The sequence below is a fragment of the Octopus sinensis genome, linkage group LG2 (genome assembly GCF_006345805.1).
Source record: "Octopus sinensis linkage group LG2, ASM634580v1, whole genome shotgun sequence".
Classification (NCBI taxonomy): Eukaryota; Metazoa; Mollusca; class Cephalopoda; order Octopoda; family Octopodidae; genus Octopus; species Octopus sinensis.
In genome coordinates, this window is record NC_042998.1 from 61,653,249 (window position 1) to 61,676,674 (window position 23,426).

General features: G+C 38.6%; 1 protein-coding gene across 2 annotated transcripts in view; it reads right to left on the reverse strand.

Moving 5' to 3' along the window:
• Nucleotides 1–17,996, reverse strand: part of LOC115224786 (acidic mammalian chitinase-like) — a 53,537-nt gene extending 35,541 nt beyond the window's left edge. For both annotated transcript variants that reach the window (XR_005003963.1, XM_036513770.1), the window contains exons 1-4: nucleotides 17,594–17,996; nucleotides 14,599–14,663; nucleotides 9,433–9,619; nucleotides 4,149–4,401 (exon numbers count right to left, since the gene is read on the reverse strand). Coding sequence is in view for 1 of the 2 variants with exons in the window: in XM_036513770.1 (XP_036369663.1) it covers nucleotides 4,149–4,401; nucleotides 9,433–9,619; nucleotides 14,599–14,663; nucleotides 17,594–17,631 (543 nt within the window). In the remaining variant the exon portion in view is untranslated. The remainder of the gene's footprint in view (nucleotides 1–4,148; nucleotides 4,402–9,432; nucleotides 9,620–14,598; nucleotides 14,664–17,593) is intronic.
• Nucleotides 17,997–23,426: the final 5,430 nt, after the last annotated feature.

The window sequence follows — 23,426 nt, forward strand, 5'->3', positions numbered from 1 at the left end:
GAGAGAGGAGGAAGAAATATCAAGGGAGAAGGAGGAAGCAGAGGAGTGGAGAGGCAGGAAGAAGAAGAGGAGGAGTAACCGCTCATTAAACTATAAACAGGAAAACACTTGGAGCATTTGTTTTATGATTATAAAAACACAAAAAACAAACCCTTAGTGCTGTAGATGAGCTTTTGTCATTGTTGATGTTGTTATTGTTAATCTTTAACCCCAGGTCAACCATGGTTGAGTAGAACCATGATCATGGCCATGGGTATTCCACTTGTGAGCATCCCACCTTTTTCTTGAACAGAGCCCAGAAAACTCAGGACCACAATATTTAATATATATTTAACCTTCTCTACAACCATAATATGGGATTTGAAGGTGATTTAACTGTTCTTTCAAGCATGTAAGAGTTGTATCACTGACTGTTAATGGCAGGGATATAGGATACTGCAAGGTCTATATCATTTCCATTGTTATTAGCAAAATTAAATGAAACAATTATGATCTGGCTGTCACAGCAATGTGAGTAGCTGTCCTGTCATGGTCAGTGATTCCTGTTGTCTGTTAAGATTCTGTGAAGTGGATAAACACAACACAAACACACAAGCAAATATACAGTAAATGAATTCAATGACCTCACATCCTTGAACAGCCAGGTCATCTTAAAGTTCTAATTTCCTTATATAAGAATAACTAGGCCTATGTGGTAAGTCCATAACTAGTGAGTATCAAAAAGCGGTTTCTAAATTAGGCACAAGGCCAGAAATTTTAAAAGCCAAACAGCTGATTATATCAACTTCAGTATATGACTGGTATTTTGCTTTATCTGGTCGATACCAGATCCGCTTGACTGGCTCCCGTGTTGGTGGGACGTAAAAAGTACCAACCGAACGTGGCTGATGACAGTACCCCCAGACTGGTTCCCTGCCGATGGCACGTAAAAAGCACCATCTGAACATGGCTGATGCCAAGTTTGCCTGACTGGATCCTGTGCTGGAGGCACATAAAAAGCACCATCCGAATGCAGCTGATGTCAGTGCCACCTGACTGGTTCCTGTGCCAATGGCACGTAAAACGCACCAACTACACTCTCAGAGTGGTTGGCATTAGGAAGGGCATCCAGCTGTAGAAACATTGCCAGATCAGATTGGAGCCTGGTGCAGCCACTGGCTCTCCAGACCTCAGTCAAACTGTCCAACCCATGCCAGCATGGAAAACAGACATTAAATGATAATGATGATGATGGAAACATTCAACCACTAAGGTTTGAAATAAGATGTTACTACTGTTAATATCATCTGTGGTATCAACAGTAGTAACATAGGTGGTTTGCAGGCAAAAAGCATTATTTAGCTATAATATACAATTAGCACGAAGCTTAAGGATGAAGAAAAGCATCGGCCTGCTAGAAATAAGAGCTAAAGTCTTAATTAAAGCACCGTAAAGCACCAAGCTAACAAAGAAATAACAGAAAATAAAGAAAGGGAGAATGAAAAATCTTGTAGATTTCAGTGGTCGAGCATAGTGAAAGTTGGGTATGCATGTCTATAAATAGATAAAAAATGTATATGTATATTGAGGGTACAACCGAATGGGAAACAGACATAAAGGAAGAATTAGGGACCTTCTGTGTCTGTCTCCCATCTAGTTGTACCCTTAATATATGTATACATTTTTTATCTGTCATTGTTTATTTACAATGCATTTCTTTATTTATTACATTTAAATGTATATATATATATATATATATATATATATATTAGTTAATCCAAACATGAAAACACAACGTGAGGATGTGGAACATGTATAGTGTTATTGGACGCTTAGGAAAGGAAAGGAAGAAGAAGGATTTAACACTTCGAGTGGAGCTCTTCGTCAGAAACAAAAAAGGAAAGATCCAAGGAAGGGAAGACAGAGGGGAAAAAATCGCCAATGATACACACGCGGTCACATACACACACACACGCGCACACGCATACACACACACACACACACACACACACACACATATATATATACGCATATATATAAAGTTAATCCAAACAAGAAAGCACAAAAAAAGCACAACGCGAGGACGTGGAACAAATATATTCTTATTGGACGCTCAGGAAAGAAGGAAAGAAGGAGGGTTTAACGTTTCGTATATATATATAGACACATACATACACACACAATGGGTTTCTTTCAGTTTCTGTCAACCCCAAATCCACTCACAAGGCTTTGGTCAGCCCAAGGCTATAATAGAAGACATTTGTTCAAGGTGCCACACAGTGTCACAATACCTGGAACCATGTGGTTAGGAAGCAAACTTGTTACCATACAGCCACACTAGGTAAGAAGCCAACATTTTTGAGGAGGGGTGGTTTGCTGGGGGGTTTGCTTCATTGGATCACAGAGAATGATCATTGCTGAATCTTTCTTTACTGGGGAGAAAACTGCATTTAGAATAACTGATGCAACCACACAAACATTCAACTGAAATATTTATTGCCAGACATAAAGATATTTGGGTGTTGGCCATTTACACTGAACAATATCAATAACTGGCAACTGTGAGAGAGAAAACCTGCCCTGCTTTCACAGAAAGCTATCTATGTGACAACATGCATTTGGTCCAAAAATGCACAAAGTCATCTGCACAAAACTCTGAGGTGATCTGTGGTGTCAGCAGTCCATTGGTTGGCCATTCTGCTCTCTAAGCAATGCACCAAACAGCTTTCATAGGGGACCAGAAGCCAAATTTTAGAACATTCAAGAAAACCACATCACACCACAACCTCGTGTTCATTGGTCAATTTAGAGCCCAATCACATAGCCCAATGTTCATAATGTCTAACTAAGAATTCAGCAGTTAGGCTTCAAATCCCTGCTACAACATTAATTCCTCTACTTGACTGATAGTATTTTTTATCCACATTGAAAGGATGAAAGTTAAACCTCTGTGAGATTTTGAATTCAGAACATACCAAACAAGGATAACACTACTAGGTATTTTGTTCAAGAGTCTAATGATTCTACTAATTCATTGTCCACTAATTAATTAATTTTCATTCGGGCATAAAACCAGAAATTTTGAGGGGAGGGGTACTTTCATCCCAGTACTTGACTGATATTTCATTTCATCTTCATCATTAGGATGAAAAACTGGCTGCAGCAGGATTTGAACTCAGATCTTACAGAACTAAGACAGCTACCAGAAGGTATTTTGTCTGACACATCACCAATTATGCCAATCTACTGTTTTTGTGAGCATTGAATCATTGTTCCTAATTTTGGGATAAATGTAGCAAATTTGAGGGAGAGAGGACAGTGTAGTCTTGGTGACAGAGTAAACAGAGTAAGGATGAGAGATGAGTTGTGAATGGATAGGTTGCAGGAGTGATTGAGAGAGAGAGAGACAGAGAGAGAGGGGGAGAGAGAGAGGGGAGAGTTAGGTACAGTACATGAGAAGAGTGAGAGACATGGTGGAAGTGGGGGAGAGACAATTTGGTGGCTCAGTGGCTGCGGCGGCGCAGGGGTGGTGGTGGTGGCAGCAGCAGCAGTGGTGGAAGTGGAGGGGTGATTTATATAAAGTGCGGATGAAGAGAAAAATATTAATGGATAACAAGTGAAATGATTCCCAGTTGTAAGAAGTACCAAGGGATAATATTTTGAGGGAAAGTTTTAATTAGAAAATTACTATTTGTAAATTTCACAATGAGAGGTATTCAGCAACAGTACTTTAGAGTAAAGATTGTTTGCCAACATAACGTGGCAGTCCTAGTTTAGGATGAATGTTGCTGTAATTTAGCCCCAGGAGACATCATCTCCAGCTGGCTATACGACACAATCTGTGTCCTTATACTTTTGAACAAGGGAATCTAACACACCCACTCAGCTCAGCTTGTTTTGAGCTGAGTGGGGGTGTTAGATTCCCTTGTTCAAAAATACAAGGACGCAAATCGTGTTGTATAGCCAGCTGGAGACAATGTCTCCTGGGGCTAAATTATAGCAACATCTGTCCTAAACCAGGACTGCCCTGTTATGTTGGCAAACAATCTTTATTGCAAGTTTTAATTAATTTTGAAATATTATTAAAGTAAGTATTTTTTAAATCATAGAATTGGACAGACTCAGACAGGCAGAATCAAAAGTGTTTTTGAAAATAATAAATTACTTACCTTTAGAAGTAGGGTAAACTTAAATTTATCCTCACTTCTGCCTCCTCTAAATCCTGGATATTCCCAATCCAGGTCTAATCCATCAAATCCATGCTGCTTTAAGAAACTGATTGTGCTCTGTATGAACTCTTTCCGATTGATTCTTGTGGAGACCATATCAGAAAATGGAAGACTTTCCAGGCTCCATCCACCAACAGAAAGTAAAATTTTCAGTTGGCTGTTTTGATGTTTTAACTGCACAGTTTCCTTGTAGCTAGACAGAATATATAATACATAATATATAGTGTATGTGTGTGTATATATATATATCATCATCATCGTCATCATCATCGATTAACATCCGTTTTCCATGTCGGCATGGGTTGAACAGTTTGACTGAGGTCTGGAGAACCAGCGGCAGCACCAGGCCCCAATCTGGTCTGGCAGAGTTTCTACAGCTGGATGCCCTTCCTAATGTCAACCACTCCGTGAGTGTAGTGGATGCTTTTTGCCACACCAAAAGGTTACTGGGATGTAAACACACCAACATCAGTTCTCAAGTGATGGGGGGGGGGACAAGCACACACACACACATATACATATATATATAGGTGCAGGAATGGTTGTGTGGTATGAAGCACGCTTCCCAACCACATGGTTCTGGTTTCAGTCCCACTGCATGGCACCTTGGGCCAGTGTCTTCTACTATGACCTCAGGATGACCAAAGCCTTGTGACTGGATTTGATAGATGGAAACTGAAAGAAGCCCATTGTGCATATGTATGTGTGTGTGTTTGTGTGTGTGTGTCTCTGCTTGTCCCCCTACCATCACTTGAGACCTGATGTTGGTGTGTTTACATCTCCATAACTTCGTGGTTCAGCAAAAGAGATTGATAGAATAAATACTAGGCTTACAAAGAATAAGTCTTGGGGTCGGTTTGTTCGACTAAAGGCAGTGCTCCAGTATGGCAATAGTCAAATGACTGAAATAAGTAAAAGAATAAAGAATATGTAAAATACATACATCCCTATATATACACATATATACATACATATATATATACATATATATGTATATACATGCATACATACATACATACATACATACATACATACATGTGTATGTGTGTGTGTATATATATATATATATATATATATCATTATCATCATCATCATCGTTTAACGTCCATTTTCCATGCTAGCATGGGTTGGATGGTTTGACCGGGGTCTGGGAAGCCAGGAGGCTTCACCAGGCTGCAGTCTGATCTGGCAATGTTTCTACAGCCTGATGCCCTTCATAACGCCAACCACTCCGTGAGTGTAGTTGGTGCTTTTTACGTGCAACCAGCACAGGTGCCAGGGGAGGCTGGCAATGACCACGATCAGTTGATGCTTTTTACGTGCCACCAGCACGGAAGCCAGTCAAGGCGGTGCTGACATCAACCACGTTCGGATGGTGCTTTTTATGTGCCACCAGCACAGGTATCACAACTACAATTTCCATTTGATTTTTATTTTGATGTTGATGTACTTGACTTAATAGGTCTCCTCAAGCACAGCAGGTCACCCTACGATTCAGGGTAAGCACAACAGGCCGTCCTGCGAGCCAAGGAACTTTGGATGGGCTGGGGCTGCTATGTAAAGCTGGTGCAGGAAACAGCCATGAACTCACGTTATTTGTCAGGTCTTTGCGGTTACAGCATATCTCCAGAGGTCTCGGTCTTTTGTCATTGCCTCTGTGAGGCCCAACATTCGAAGGTCATGCTTGACTACCTCATCCCATGTCTTCCTGTGTCTAACTCTACCCCAGATTCCTTCAACTGTTTGGGAGTGGCACTTCTTCACACACACACATATATATATATATATATATAAACACAACGCAAGGATGTTGAACAAGTATAGACGATGGAAAAATTCAGAGCGCAAAAAAAGTCATGTTGACTTGTAGAAAGCTGCCAGTGAAAGGAAGTTGGTAGTCAACTCGGCAGTGAGAGAGATGAGGAGGAGTGAGAGAGATGAGGAGGAGTGAGAGAGAGAGATATAGAGCGGAAAGGAAACCAGAAAGGGTCAAAAATAAGAAGGAGAGGGACAGGCAAAGAGGAAGACAGACAGGAAGGAAGGTAAGGTCAAGCAAAGGATTGAGCGCCATCACGTCGTTTTGTTTCTTTTCTTTTCTCCAAGTAAGTTTTATATATATATATATATATATATATATATATATATGTACATATATATATATGTGTTTTTTCTTTCTCTGTGTATCTTTCTGTTGAAGAGCGTAGGCTCAAAACGTTAAAGACTTGTTTCATTTATATTTCCTGAGCGCCATACTAATACAATTGTTTGTTTGTATTCCACCTGCCTTCGTCTTTTGTTTATTTCCGTAAACCTGCCTTCGTCTTTTGTTTATTTCCGTAAACCTGCCTTCGTCTTTTGTCTATTTTCATAAAGCTTCCCGTTAAATATATATATATATATTATATATATATATATATATATATATACAGCAGGCATCTTTCAGTTTTCATCTACCAAATCCACTCACAAGGCTTTAGTAGGCCCAAGACTATAGTAGAAGATACTTGTCAAAGGTGCCACCCAATGGGACTGAACCTAGAACCATATGGTTGGAAAATATATGAATGTACATATGTATGTATGAATATATGTATATATTGTATATATATAAATGTATGTATGTATATATATATATAATATATATATATATATATATATATATATATATATATATAACACGCTGAGAGTTGCTGAAGCATGGAACAAACTACCGGCATCAGTTGTTAGTTGTCGGAGCACTGCATCCTTCAAAACTTCCATGCTTTCTGAGATTTGCCAACACTACACCTGATTTTCTCCCCTCCATACACACACACGCATGTATCAGACTCATACATTGTTCGCTTTCCAGACATTTGTACATTACTGCGTATACTTTATACGCACATTCTGACAAGTTGTGGTGCACCTGAGCACTGTATACAATAATTTCATTATTATTATTATTTTATTATTATCATATATATAAATGGAGTTAAACACAGGTGTTATTCAAATTCTTTTATTTCCGACATACGTTTTGAAGACAACATTGTATGATTTTTTGCTGCCCTGGTAACTGTTTATTTATTTTTTCCGTGTTAATTGTAAACAAGGGAAAAAATACACACATCCATTTATATATATATATATTATATATATATATATGTATTTATTTATATATAAAAAATAATCTTTTTAATTTTGCTTTTTTAATACAAACTGAAAAAATAAATATAGGTCTGGAAATAGAAGTGCTCAAGTAAAACCGAGACAAGGAAAATGAATTCAAAAGGATATAATGAACAAACGTCTCAGTTGGTCAAACAACATTATAAAATCTTCATATTATCATTGAACATAAAATACATATTAAAACACCTGGACGTTCAACATATGAAACCCAGAAGATATATATATATATATATATATATATATATATATATATATATATATATATATATATATCTGTAAAAGTAATATGTGACAATTATTCGGTAGCCATAATAAAACTCCGAGTTTCAGATGCTGAGTTTTATCATGGCTACCGAATAATTGTCACATATTACTTTTACAGATAAATTCCTCTATTTACATAATATCGAGGTCTCTTTCATTCTTTTGTTGTCTTACCATTTTTATCAATATGTATGTATATATATAATATATATATATATATACACACACACTTACAAAAGGTGATAAAACCTCCAAGAGAACTACAGATAGAATTGTAGGAGGGGAAAAAAAAATGGAATAAATCCGTGTGTGTAAACAACGACTAAAAGGTTGAAAATGATAAAAATAAAATGATATTAAAATATAACGCAAACCAGAAAAAAGTTCATTCAGAGTCCATTTATATGGCTGTTTCAAGGGACATCACATAATTTCAATAATGCACCAGACATTAAGGAACCAAACAGGTAATGGCCCTTTCATCAGAGAAATTAACTTCAAAGATGTTTCACATGTTGGTTGTCTGTCAGTTTTTGGTTCATTATATCCTTTTGAATTTATATATATATATATGTGTGAGTGTGTGTGTGTGTGCACGCACACACACATATACATTCTTTTATTCTTTTATTTGTTTCAGTAATTTGACTGTGGCCATGCTGAAGCACTACCTTTAGTTGACCCCCAGGACTTATGCTTTGTATGACTAGTACTTATCTTACTAATCTCTTTTGCCGAACCACTAAGTTACGGGCATGTAAACATGCCAACATCAGTTGTCAAGTGATGGTGTGGGGACATAAACAGACACACAAACACACACACACACACACATATATACGACGGTCTTCTTTCAGTTTCCAGCTACTAAATCCACTCGCAAGGCTTTGGTCGACCCAAGGCTTTGGTCGACCCAAGGCTATAGTAAAAGTGGGACTGAACCCAGTACTATGTGGTTGGTAAGCAAGCTACTTACCACACAGCCCTGCCTGCACCTATACATTTTATATATATTTTTATATATATCATCATCATCATCGTCATCATCATCATCATCATCATTGTCGTTTAACGTCTGCTTTCCATGCTGGTATGGGTTGGACAGTTTGACTGAGAACTGGCAAGCCAGAAGGCTGCGCCAGGCTCCCATATGATCTGGCAAAGTTTCTACAGCTGAATGCCCTTCCTAATGCCAACCACTCCAAGTGTGTAGTGGGTGCTTTTACATGCCACCCATACAAGAGCCAGTCTGGCAGTACTGGCATCGACCATGCTCAAATGGTGCTTTTTACGTGCCACCTGCACAGGAGCCAGTCCAGCGACACTGGCAATGACCATGCTCAAATGGTGATTTTTACATGCCACCGACACAGGAGCCAGTCAGGCAATGCTGGCAACAATCATGCTCGATAGGTGCTTTTTAAGTGCCACCAGCTCAGGAACACATTCATATATAAACATAAAAATATGTATATACACATGCACATGTGTACATAGACACACATACATACATGCACATACACACACACACATGCACACACACACACACCACACACACACACACACACTCTCACACATATGCAAGCAAAATATGTAGGTGGTTCTGTGTGTTAAACACCCCACCGAGCAAGATAGTAGCTGCCCTCAAAGAGAGATATTAATACATCTTTAATTCTCACCCAAAACACTGATAACACCACAAGGAAAGGTACAAGCATCCATCAAAACTCCCTCTTACCCTTCTCTGGAAAGCTTTTAAAAAAATGGGTGAAAAAATGATACATACCGTCCTATGCTATGCTCTCTAGGTACATCATTCCAGTCAGCAAAATGAATTTGGTTTCCTGAGATTTTAGCAAATGCATAATTGATGTGTGTACAAAGCGTGGCATCCACATTTTCTGGCATAAACTTCCCTGCCCCAGTTACATACTGAGACCAGCTTGTTATAAAGCACACTCGACGGTAGTTACCTGAAGGGTAGACAAGAGTGATACAAAAAGCAAAATGGCAAGTAAGCATGAGATAAATCTTTTATCTTTTATATTTTGTGTTTTGCATTAGACCGTGGCTATGCTGGGGCATCTCCTTGAAGGGTTTTTAGTTGAATGAATCAATCCCCAGTAATAGTTTATTTCTAAGTCTGGTCCTTATTCAACTAGTATCCTTTGCTGAATGGGGACATAAACACACCGACACATAAACACACCGACACAGATATCTATCTCTCTGGAGATTGCTTTTCTACTCTTCAACTGGTCAAAAGAACAATTGGTTTATTTGTCCAAAGTAAATGCAGACTAGACAATCATCATTGGTTTGCTTTTGTCACACTCCATGATACTGCCACCTGGGTATTTCATTTTGCTTATTAATGTGTGTGTTTGTGTGCATGTTCTACTACATAACAATGCTGTCTGGGTAGGCCATACAGGTAAGCTGCAAGATGCAGGAGGAAAGAGTGACAGAAAGTTGTGGCAAAAGAGTCAGCAGAAGTTCACCATTACCTTCTGCCGGAACCGTGTGGAGCTTAGGTGTTTCGCTCATAAACACACATATTGCCTTCTCTGAGATTCAAACCCATGATCCCTCGACTGTGAGTCCACTGCTCTAACCACTAGGCCATGTACCACCACTCCATTGAAGATGTTGCACCCAAAATATAACCTGATGAAAAATCATTTGAAACTGTACACACACACACACGCACACACAAAACACTATACCTTACTTCTGGCATGCAGTGGTTAAATACGTTATCCTGTAAACATAGTTTCAATAGTTTCATCATCCTCGTTGTTGTCTTAAGTTCATGCATATCCGTTAATTGTCACATATTTATTTATTCAAGTTTATCACATCATAACTCATCTCTCTAAATTTGTCACAGATTGGCTGACCGAAAATTCTAAGATTTTTCAATTCTATTTCACTATTATCAGCATTTGCTGTTTAATTAAATTATGTTACCCAAAATCCCAAAGAATATAAAATATACTCCCTCATGTTCTATGCCTGACCACCCTAACTCTGGCCTTCTCTCTCTCTCTCTCTGTCTCTCTCTTTCGATTTACCACTTGATTCGCCAACACTTCCCCCACTCTTCCACCACCACCACCACCATCCTATATAAACTAGCACACGCACTCGGATTCCCCTACTTGATTTTTAATAACTCCCCTGAAAGAATACAAATCCAGAAGACGCTCTCATCTAAATTTGCTAGCTTGCTGTACACCTGCCCATCCACCCCCTTCACTTGTACCAGGAGTTCCTATCCTCTGTCATCCTTTGGTTGTCTCCCATGAACACTTCTAAAGGCTTAATGCCATTTGCACTCCTCCCGAGGGTTTATTAATCATATAATGCATAAAAATGATGGTGTAGTGTATGCAATTTGAAGGCTATTGTTTCTTTATGAATTCTGCCAAATGTGAGCTTTCTTTTCAGATACATGACGCTACTGACTCCCATCCCAGGGTCTCACAGACCTATACCTCCCACACCCTCAGAGTTGGCACACTCAACGTCGGCACACTGAAAGGTAGGTCTGGTGAGATTGTTGAGATGCTTGAACGGAGACATGTAGATTTGTGCTGTATCCAAGAAGTAAGGTGGAGAGGAGGTTCCACTAGGTTCCTTACAAGCAAAGAACACAGGTACAAGATTTTCTGGGCAGGGAACATTGACAGCGTCAGGGGTGTAGGTATATTTCTTGTGGAGAAATGGGTTGATAAGGTAATCAAGGTAGTCAGAGTATGTGACAGAATACTTAAGATTAAATTAGTGTTTCATGGGATAGCAACCATTATCTCGGCCTATGCCCCCAACCAGAAAGAGGGAAAGATGACTGCTTATAAATGCCAAAATGTTCCCAGGCGAAGAACGTACCCCACAGCATAGACTGGTAGTTAGCGATTCAAGATCAGGGCTAAATGGATGCCCAGAAGACAACCAGCATAGAGGAGAAGGGTCTGGAAGCTTAAAGATCCTGCAAATGGACAGAGATTTAGAGACGTATTACTTGAAGCCTTTGACGAAATACAAGGGGATATAGCTTCACACGATGTGGAAGACAACTGGAGGTTTCTACGGGACAACCTGCTGAGGGTCAGTGACCAAATCTGTGGATGGTGCAAAGTCCCCTCTCAACCCAAAGCAATGTGGTGGTGGAACAAAGTTGTTGACAGGGCTATTAGAGAAGAGAAACAGGCTTGGAAGGACTGGAAGAACGATAGTAGCAGGGAATTATATCAGACTGTCAGAAGGGAAGTTAGGAGACAGGTTTATTTAGCCAGAGGGGAAGCAGATAAGAAAAAATTTGCCAATATTCTGTGTCGTGAGGACCAAAGACTTGAAGTATTTCAAGTTGCAAGAAAGTGTGTGAAAGAGAATCGTGATGTTGTAGGAGAGAAATGTGTCCTCATAGATGATGGTTCACTTTCACTAAATGAGGCTGCAAAGAGAGAGGTTTGGAGATGGCACTATGAAAGGTTGCTCAATAAAGAGAATGAATGGGAGAAAGAGAGTCTGCCAAATATCGACCCAAAAGAGGGACAAGTTATCCAAATTGACAGTACCTTGATAGATAAAGCAATTAAGAGCAGGAAGATAGGGAAAGCCTCCGGCCCATCAGGAATGACTGCAGAGATGCTCAAAATATCTGGTGGTGTTAACTATAGCTTAGTCACCCATATAGTTAACTAGATGATACATGAAGGAGTCATACCCAATGACTGGTGTAGCAGCACCATAGTCAACTACCATAAAGGGGTGACACTTTAGATACAAATAATTACAGAGGTATTAAGTTGTTGGATCAGGTAATAAAGGTCACAGAGAGGGTCATAGCCCAACTAATTAGGGAGAGAGTCAGTTTAGATGAGATGCAGTTTTGGTTCATGCCAGGGAAAAGCACAACTGATGCTATATTTCTGGTAAGACAGTTGCAGGAGAAATACCTAGCCAAAGATAAACCTCTGTACCTGGCTTTCTTTGACATGGAGAAAGCCTTTGACAGAGTCCCCCGATCCCTTATCTGGTGGTCAATGAAGAAACTAGGGATAGATGAATGGTTAGTGAGAGCTGTGCGAGCCATGTACAGGGACGCTGTCAGTAAGGTGAGGGTTGGTAGCGAGTACAGTGAAGAATTCCGAGTAGACGTAGGGGCCCACAAAGGTTCAGTCATCAGCCCTCTCCTATTTATCATAGTCCTCCAGGCAATAATAGAGGAGTTCAAGACAGGATGCCCCTGGGAGCTCTTCTGTGCTGATGACCTTACTCTAATTGCTGAGTCACTATCAGAACTAGAAGAGAAGTTTCAGGTGTAGAAGAAATGGAGGGGCTTAGAGTCAACCTAGCTAAACCCAAAGTCCTAGAAAGTAGGAAGGCAGACAAACCACAAATCCCTTCAGGTAGATGGCCCTGCTCAATCTGTTGAAAAAGCATAGGTAGAAACTTCATAAGATGTACCAAGTGTAAGCTATGGACACATAAGAGGTGCAGCAATATCAAAGGAAGGCTAACTGGAAAGATAGTCTTTGCATGTGACAGATGCTCAGGAGCAATGAGCACTGAAAATGTGCAGAGAACATCTTCTGCCACATTCCAGGGAGAAAAACTACAAGTAGTTGATAGCTTCCATTACCTAGTCAGTAGTTGAGGTGGGTAACCTGAAAGTGTAACTGATAGAATAAGAATAGCCTGGGCAAAGTTTTGAGAGCTCCTACCTCTGTTGGTGGCAAAGGGCCTCTTGATCAGAGTAAAAAGTAGACTGTATGACGCATGTGTATGAACATCCATGCTACATGGAAGGGAAAGATGGGCCATGACTGTTGAGGATATGTGTAAGCTTGCAAGGAAAAAAGCCAGTATGCTCAGATGGATGTGTAATGTCAGTGTGCATACTCGACAGTGTAAGTGCCTTGAAAGAAAGGTTGGACTTAAGAAACATCAGATATGGTGTGCAAGAGAGATGACTGCGCTGGTATGGTCATGTGGTGAGAATGGATGAGGATAGCTGCGTGAAAAAGTGTCACACCCTAGCGGTTGAGGGAACCTATGGAAGAGGTAGACCTAGGAAGACCTGGGATGAGGTGGTAAAGCACGACCTTCGAACATTGGGCCTTACCGAGGCAATGACTAATGACTGAGACCTTTGGAAATATGCTATGCTTGAGAAGACCCAGCAAGTGCAAGTGAGACCATAACCCATTGCCTATGCCAGGGGTGTAACCAGCCCACTTATGCATAACTTTCCTACATTGGACACTAAACTCTGCTTGCGAAGACCTGTTGAGGCAAGTGAAATCGAAATCAAATTCCATGACAGCACCACATAACTGGCATCCATGCTAGTGGAGCATGAAGTGCACCATCCGAGTGTGATCGTTGCCAGGTCCGCTGACTGGCTCCCATGGCAGTGGCATGTAAAAAGTACCATTTCAGCGTGATCATTACCAAGGTCGCCTAACTGGCATGTGAAAAACAACATTGGAGGAAGGTCATTGCCAGTGCCACTGGACTGCACTATTCGAGCGTGATCGTTACCAGCATCGCCTTACTGGCACTTGTGCCAGTGGAACATGGAAAACAACATTCGAAGAGGTCATTGTCAGTGCCACTGGACTGGCTCCTGCGTAGGTGGCACATAAAAACCACCATTTGAGCGTGACCATTGCCAGTACCATCTGGAGTCTTTGAGTGAGATGTGATCTCCTGCCCGTCTAGGAGGAGATTAACTCCAAATATGAACATTGATGATCATTCTAACCCTACCAGTATTGAAAAGCTGACACAAAATGCTGCTGCTGTTGCTGATGATGATGAAGATTATGATCACGATGACAATGATGAAAGCAACAACAAAGACAATGATGACCATGATGATGATGATGATGATGATGGTGATGGTGGTGGTGGTGGTGTGGTGGAGATGAAATTTATAACTTACTCATTTTAGCATTGGTCTTAAAACAAGCTGCAGCCAAAAGGAAAATAAATAAGAACATCTGCATTCTAGAAAATAAAATATAACTTTATTTAGAATATTTAGAACATTGAAAATCTTATATTATTTACATTATTTTACATTTGACAGATATTTGTCCTCATCTTGTTTGTTGTTAACACATTTCAGCTGATATACCCTCCCGCCTTCATCAAGGTGTCTTGGGGAAATTTCAAACCTGGGTCCCCATTCCTAACGTATTTACGTAAAAAGCACCATCCGTTCATGGCCATTGCCAGCCTCGCCTGGCCCCCGTGCTGGTGGCACATAAAAAGCACCATCCGATCATGGCCGTTTGCCAGACTCATCTGGCACCTGTGCTGGTGGCACGTAAAAAGCACCCACTACACTCATGGAGTGGTTGGCGTTAGGAAGGGCATCCAGCCGTAGAAACATTGCCAGATCAAACTGGGCCTGGTGCAGCCTTCTGGCTTCCCAGACCCCAGTTGAACCGTACAACCTATGCTAGCATGGAAAGCGGACGCTAAATGATGATGATGATTATCATTATCATTATTATTATTGTTGTTGTTGTTATTCAGGTCACTGCCTGGAATCAAACTCGGAATCTTGGGGTTAGTAGCCCGCACTCTTAACCACAATGCCATATGGAATGAGAACCCAAGTTCGAAATTTGCCCAAGATACCTGATGAATGCTGGAGAGTAAATCAGCTGAAACGTTATGTTAACAACAAATAAGATGAGGATAAATATCCGTCAAATGTAAATGATGTAAATAATGTACATAATCCCTCATCTCTCAAATATAGAACTGCATTGAAAACCTTTATTTTTTTTTTTTTTGATAAGTTCATTAATGGAAAATTGTACTTGAATGCAAGAAAAAATGCCAAGTTAATAATAATAATCTTTTCTTATTATTTCACTCCTTGGAGTGTATATACATGTGTGTATATGTATGTGCATGTGTGTAAATGTATATATATATATATACACACACACACGTGTGTGTGTGTGTGCGTACATATATATATATATGTTGTCATGAAAAGAAAAAGACACATTGGATAATGTAATCATAGATAAACATGTTGGAATGGTTAAGGTTGGAACGGTTTTGATCATAAATTTGCTACTGTCAGTGTTGACCTGGGGTTTAAAATCTTCCTTCTTCTCCTCCTCCTCATCATCCTCATCATCATCCTCATCGTCGTCACAGCAGCAACAGCAATGACAGATCCTACATTAATCAGAAGGCCACCAGTTCTGAAGAAAGGAGGGTAGTTGATTCCATGAAGGATGACACTGGACTGGTGCATTACTTTATCAACCGAAAAAATGTATAAAAACACAAAGTTGATTTCAGTAGGATTTGAACTCTGACAGTAAAGAAGCAGAACAATTGCTGACTAATGTCACTCTGGAAGCTTGGGTCCATTGCTCTTATTCTTGCCTTGGATGGCCTCCCGTACTTTAATTTCTTACTTCTTTGTTTAATCTTTCTAGTTCTACAGACAAGAAACTCTGAGCTGGTTCAAACCTTGACAAATGTAGCAGCTTGGTGTTTTGCCCAGTACCGTCAAGCTTATGTCCTTTTTTTTTTGTGCTTTCAACTGGCAATAGTTCTGGTATGGTTTTGTGACCTTCAGACGTCATTAAGACTTGCAGATTCATTTTGGTACCCTCTGATCACATTAGCCTCTCGCCAGTCTTGCTTTATCTACCTGCCTATACAGCAATACAAAAATGTTATTAGCCATCGCTCCACATCATCTCCAGTGCCTTTTTTTGTCACCCTTGTGTTTCTTTGCCCAATATGTTAGATCACAGGTGCTTGTGTGCAAGTATATCTAACAACTGAACCAATATTTTGGTTGAGTTCTTCAATTTAAAAGTGCAGCAGATTGTGCCATAGCTTTTCCCTTTTTCAATCGAAAGCTTTTCTCCTGAGATGTCCTGTTCATGTACTTACTGCTTTAGAGGTAAGTTCAACCAAGTTCCATCTTTACCATAGCACAGTTATTCAATTGTTTTTCTTTGATTTTTCTGCAGCAGGTTCTGATTTTATAAAATTTTCTAAATAACACTTTTTTTTACATGGAACTGTATTAAGTCTAAAGTTCTGTTCTATATTAGAATTGAGGGAAGGTTAGCTTTAACACAACCCTGGTATAAACGATTTAAAATGCCAGATACTGTATGAGTATCTCTATTGTGGTTTATGTTGCTAGCTTCAAAATTATTTGTTGGACAGCTTGGATTTTTTTTTTTCTTTTAATAGTTTATCAAAATAGTCATTGTGTATTTTGTGTATTTTGTAGTTGCATTGTTTCTTTTATTCTTATTTCATAATACAATGTTTATCATGTACCATATTTATGTTTGATAGTCAGTTTGAAAGAAATAATATCATATATGTAAATAAGATAAAGTCTATTTTTTCTACTCCCAGATGTTGAGGACAAGCTTTCAACAGCTAATAATAATCCTTTTTTTAGCCAATACTCCAAAGAAAATTTCATTTAATAATGCTATAAATATGATCAAGTTTCAGAGCAAAATAATACATGTGCATACATTTTAAGTACCAATAATAATAATAATGGCACAACAAGATGGTTGATGCTTCTACTAAAACAATGAAAGGTAAATTTGATTCTCAAAAGCATTTGAAATCACAATATATAGAAATGGGACAAACATTTCACGGCACTTTTTGGCTTTTCTGATACTCAAATGATTCTGCTACCCCAGGAAGATGAAAATCAAAGTTGACTTTGGTAGAATTTGAAGTCAGAACATAGAGAAATACATCTAAATATTGCAAGACATTTTGTCTGATGCTTTAACAATTCTGCCAATCCACCACCCTTAAAACAACAACAACAACAACAAAAGCGTTAACTTTTATATATCAGTGGAAATCCCACATTCATATACAATACAGATAATAGTGTAAGAAATGTATTAACTTACTTGTCTCGTACTTTTATAGAAGGGAGAGCAACTGCCATGATTCAAAGTAAATGGTGGGATCACTATACAACCAATGAGTGTTCTGTTATTTTGCAGTTCTGTTTCAGGTGAAATGCTGCTGTAGCATTTGAATAAATCAATGAGGAAAATGATTTTATTTACAATATAGATGAAAAACTGACAGAAATTTTGGTCTTGTTTTTCCAACTGATTCTATAATTAAAATTGTTTGAAGGAGAAGAAAAATAACTTGGCCTCTCAACCGAAATTTATTCACCAAAAAAAGAAATATATATTTAGCAAATAAAATGGCCTGCAGTGAAACACATCATTGAGAATTATTAAAGAAAACATACGTGAGAAGCCGTCAATAAGTCATGAAAATATAACTGTGTGTTGCTTCTTAATGTTTAAAACACAATGAGATGAAATTATTGTCTGACTGGACAACAAAAGAAAATGATAAAATAGAATTAAAAAAAAAAAATTGAGCCCCACCACAACCACCACCACCCACGAAAAAACAAACAAACAAAAAGGATAAAATAAAATAAAATAGAATAAATAATAAGATGATATGATTCTTTCGGAAGTAATTTTTATGAATCAATCACTCTTTTATTTCAGAGACTGACTCAAACATTCTTCACCACACACACACACACACACATTGTAAACATAATGACACATACAATGCACACCAACATACCAATAGCATCACTCATTCACACACACAAACAATAAAACTCTTACTCATACACACGCACACACATACACACACGCACATACACACACACACACACACTCCCTCATTATCAATCTGTTTATGTAACATATTTGATGGCATATAACATCCACTTATTCCCAAAATATATTATTATTATTATTATTATTATTATTATTATGTCATTTATTGGCCACTAAGGCATGGAAGTGTTGTCAGACCAGCAATTTTGGGGAAGCACATGAGTGTTCAACTGGTACTTCATTTTATCTACCCCAAAAAACATGGAAGGCAAAGTTGACCTTAACAAGATTTGAACTCAGGACATAAAGCTGGAAGGAATGTTACTAAAAATTTTGTTTGGCATGCTAGCAACATGGCTAAAATATAGCCTTAATATTTATGTGCAAATTAGCATAGTTCTACTGAACCCAATTCTGTAATATTATAATATTATTTATTCTCTTATCATCATTACCATCATCATTATTATTAATTAAGTGTATTTTCATTTTTAAAAAGTGGGAGAGGATTACCATAAAAATTAAATCTGGCTGCTCTCAGACATTCAGCAGCCATTTCTTTGAAGTCAAAGATGTTTCTGAGCTTGTTTATGTGTTGCTATTTATTTATGCCTGTAATTGTATTATATTTATGTGGAAATATTTTTAGTTATTATAGAAAGAAACTTGAAATTATAATGGTGATTGTGTATGATGGCTACAGTGCTTACTGTTGTTTCATGGTTCAACATCACATCATTAATCTATTGTGTAACTAAAACATTTAGTTATACTGATGGTAATTTGTGACTTTGTGTATTTGGTGTTTATTATAGAATGTCCATGAGAGTACAATTCATATTATCAATACAGCAAGCACAGATACACAAACACAGGGTCCCACCCTTGTTGTGATGTTGTGGATTATGTGCCTCAGTGATTCTGAGAGCTATATCAGTGAAACGCAAGCTCCTGCTAAGGCTTCCCATTCTGGATAGGTCAAAGGATAAAGGCCTATGGCCCGCTGCTTCCCAGCATAAGCTTGAGAAAAAGGGGTGCAGGGAGTGCATTTGCAGCCACTTGGTAGGGCATTAAAAACGCTTTGAACATCTTGGGTTGGACCTGGGTTTGCACCCACTAAGCAAATTTCTTTCTTGCACTTATGATGTAAAAATGAATTTGTGTGGGACAAACATCTCTTTCAAGAAAAAAGGCAAAGTTACAGAGGCATTGATGACAGTTCAAGGGGATTGAGGCCTTCTCTCAGAGAAGCCTATGACATGGCATAGCAAAATCCAAAAGAAAGAGCTGAAAAAGCAGTGATCCAAGGAAAGATAAACCAGTGTTGTGAATAGTGGAGGAAAGTTGTCAGTGACTTATGCTCTTTAGGGTCTTAGAAATCCAAATCCAGGGAGGAAGCTGTAGAGAACCTTATCCTCAAGATTATGGGTATATGATGAAAGTAACTAAGGTTTGCTATTGCCTACAATCTAAAAGCAGAAAACTATATTAAGGAAGAAAGTTCTTTTCCTTTTTCTTCTTCTCAAGCCAACTCATAAGGCTGCTTACCTGGTTTCCACAGCGTATAAGGAATTAAGATCACAACATTGCCCCTGAATGGGACACTGGTTCCTTGAAGAGTCCAAGACCTTTGAAGAGTCCAATAAATGAAGAGTCCAAAACATTTGAAGAGTCCAAGACATTTGAAGAGTCCAATAAATGCATAAAAACAAAGTTGTTTTGAAGTTGGCCAAAAAGAGAATATAGATGTAGTCTCAGTGACATTTTACGTATCTTTTTGCAAAGTGGCAAAATCAGTCATTGTGAAAATCTTTAGTGATGAAAAGACGTCATACAATAGTTCGGGTTTGTTGTGCTAATGGCGCAACATAGTCACTGCATCCACTGTTTGTAATATGTAAGAGATAAAGCTGGACAAATTTCTCAACAGCATTTCGCCTGTCTTTATATTCTGAGCACAAATTCTACTGAGGTCGACTTTGCTTTTCATCTTTTAAGGGTTGATGAAATAAATACCAGTGAAGCAATTTAATAGACTAGCCCCTTCCCCCATTATTATTATTATGATTATTATTATGATTATTATTATTGTTGTTGTTGTTGTTGTTGTTGTTGTTGTTATCATCATCATCATTATCATTATCATTGCCTTTGCACAGCTTCTAACGCTGGGAATGTACTATAGTGTCAGCTGTTCACTTCCAGTGAACTAAGGTAACATCTCTTATTTTTCGAGCACTTTCCTGAGTATTCGAGCAATTCCAGGCAGTGCTGTTTTCTGCAAGTGCTCCACCAACATTTATTGGTACTACAGCTACCTTTTTCATCGACCACAACTGCTTAACTTCCCAAGCTAACATGTCATATCTCTCGACTTTTCTTTATTATTCATTGTGGTGAGCTGGCATTCTGGGCAAAATGTTTTGCAGAATTTTGTCCATCTTTATGTTCTGAACATTATTTACATTATTTACATTTGACGGATATTTGTTCCCCTCTTTTTTGTTGTTAACACAATGTTTCGGCTGATACACCCTCTAGCATTCATCAGGTGTCTTGGGGAAATTTCGAACCTGGGTTCTCATTCCTAAGCTATTTTTCGATATTGTTGTTATTATTATTATTATTATTATTATTATTAATGCCTTTGCGCAGCTTCTAATACTGGAGATGTACTACTGTGTCAGCTGTTCACTACCAGTGAACTAAGGTTACACTTCTTATTTTTTGAGCACCTTCCCGAGTATTCGAGTGGTTCCAAGCATTGCTGTTTTCTGCAAGTGTTCCGCCCTTATTGCAGCCCCTATTTGTTCCATGTACTTCTCAAGATTTTTACTCACTGTCCCCAGAACTCCCTACAATTATCAGTACTACTACTACCTTTTTCAGTGACCATGGCTGCTTAACCTCCCAAGCTAACCTGTCATATCTCTCGACATTTCTTTCTTCCTTATCACATACCGTGTCAGTTGGGCGTACTATATCTATGATCCAGGATAGTTTGCTTTCTTTCTCAGTTAACACTATGTCTGGTTTCCTATTCTCTATCTCATGGTCGCACTGAATCATAAAATCCCATAGGATCTTTGCATTATCATTTTCAATGATGCCTTGAGGTTTATGCTCGTACCACTTTTTTGCTCTGTCAAGTTCGTACTTGTTGCAAAGTGTAATGGACAATCTTTGCTATGTTGTCATTATGTCTCTTGTATTCTTTCTGTGCTAGTGGTATACATTGACTGGTAATATGCCATATGGTTTCACCATTTTGTCCACAAATTCTGCACTTATCACTTTCTGATGTATTGTCTATTCTGTATTTGATGAAATTGATTCTTAATACTTGCTCTTGGGCAGAGCCTCCGTTTTAGTCATCCATTGCCATCTTTTTTCTGTGTCTGTCTTATCTTCAACATCGCTATAAAATTGTCCATGCATTATTTTCTTTATCCACCTATTTTCAGTTTCATTCATTCTCAAGTGCTTATACAGTGCTTTATCTTTGCAATCTTCCATCCTACACAAACCTGACCTTTTTACTTCCAATAATAGCAGTCCTGTGGCATTTTTTGCATACCATGCTACGTTGTTTTCTTCTGCTCTAATGCTTTGTTCACATTCAATCAGTCCTCTTCCCCACATTTTCTTGGTAAATACAGTCTCTCTGTGTTACTTTTAAGGTGGAGTATCCCATATCTAGTGAGCAACTTCCTTGTCTTTCTGTCTAAGCTGTTTAGTTTGTCTACTGTCCATGCAATTACCCCTGCTCCATATCTAAGGGGTAAAACCGCCCAGGTATTGATAGCTTCAATCTTATTCCGTCTGCTTAATTTTGACTTAAGGATCAGTCTCAGTCTGTGCAAGTACTCCACCTTAAATTTTTCTGTCATTTCTTTCTCCACCAATTAATCCATTTCTAATATCGCCAAGTACTTACAGCCTATCTCTTCTATTTGTTTCATAACCTCACCCAATGGTATCACTATCCCATCCATACATTTAATTTTGCTTCTCTTCAAGACTAACACACCACTTCTTTTCAATCCAAACTCCATTCTGATATCAGCACTGAAAGTATACACCATACCAACGAGGGAACTGACTTGGGATTCATCTTTACCATAAAGTTTGAAGTCATCCATGAATAACAAATGGTTGACTTTTTTCTGGCAGCTTTTGAATACATACCCAGCCTTTGCTTTCCTCAGAATCAGTGTTAGTGGAATCATGCACAGTACAAAGATTAGTGGGGACATGCAATCCCCTTGGAAAATGCCTCTCTTGATTTCTATTGTTCCTAAACTTCTTCCATATGCTGACAGTTCCATCCTCTACTTCACCATACTTTTTCCAAGCAATTGTTCAATGTTTGATGCAATGTGCCTTACAATAATTGATCTATGACATGGCTAAATTAGTTTTCCTCCTCTTGCAGTCTTTAAGTACAGTTTTCTCTACCAGGAGTTGGTCCTTTACACCTCTGCACTTACGCTTGCAACCCTTCTGCTCATATGGCAGTACTCCATTTTTTCTAGATGTCTGTATATTGACTCTGCGACTATTCCAGTCAATAATTTCCTTATAAGTGGTAATCAGGATATCAGTCTGTAATTGTCTACCATATTGCCTTTTTTTATGTTTTTCAAGCACAGCACTCTTCTACCCATTGTCAACCACTCTGTTGTTACTTGGTCGGCATTTAAAAAGGTGTTGAGTTGTGAAGCTATTCATGCATGACATTCACCAAATCTTTGATCCAGTAGCCATGAACTTCATCTGGTCCCAGAGCCTTCCAGTTGCCCATTTTTTTGCTGATTTCTTTCACTTTCCTGACTGAAATGACTAGTTCTGCTTGTTGTGGACAGGCTACTGTTTGCTTTAGTTCAGCATCCTTTTTGTGCTCTTTCACTTTGCTCCAGATGTCACTCCAAAACCTTTGTCTTTCAATGTTATCTGGTATCAACTTTTCATCTGTACACTCTCCATTTATTTCTTTGTAGAATCTCTTCTGATCTACTCTGAATAGCCTATTCTGCTGGTATCCCTTCATTCTTTAGTCATATCTTACCATCTTTACAATGAGGCA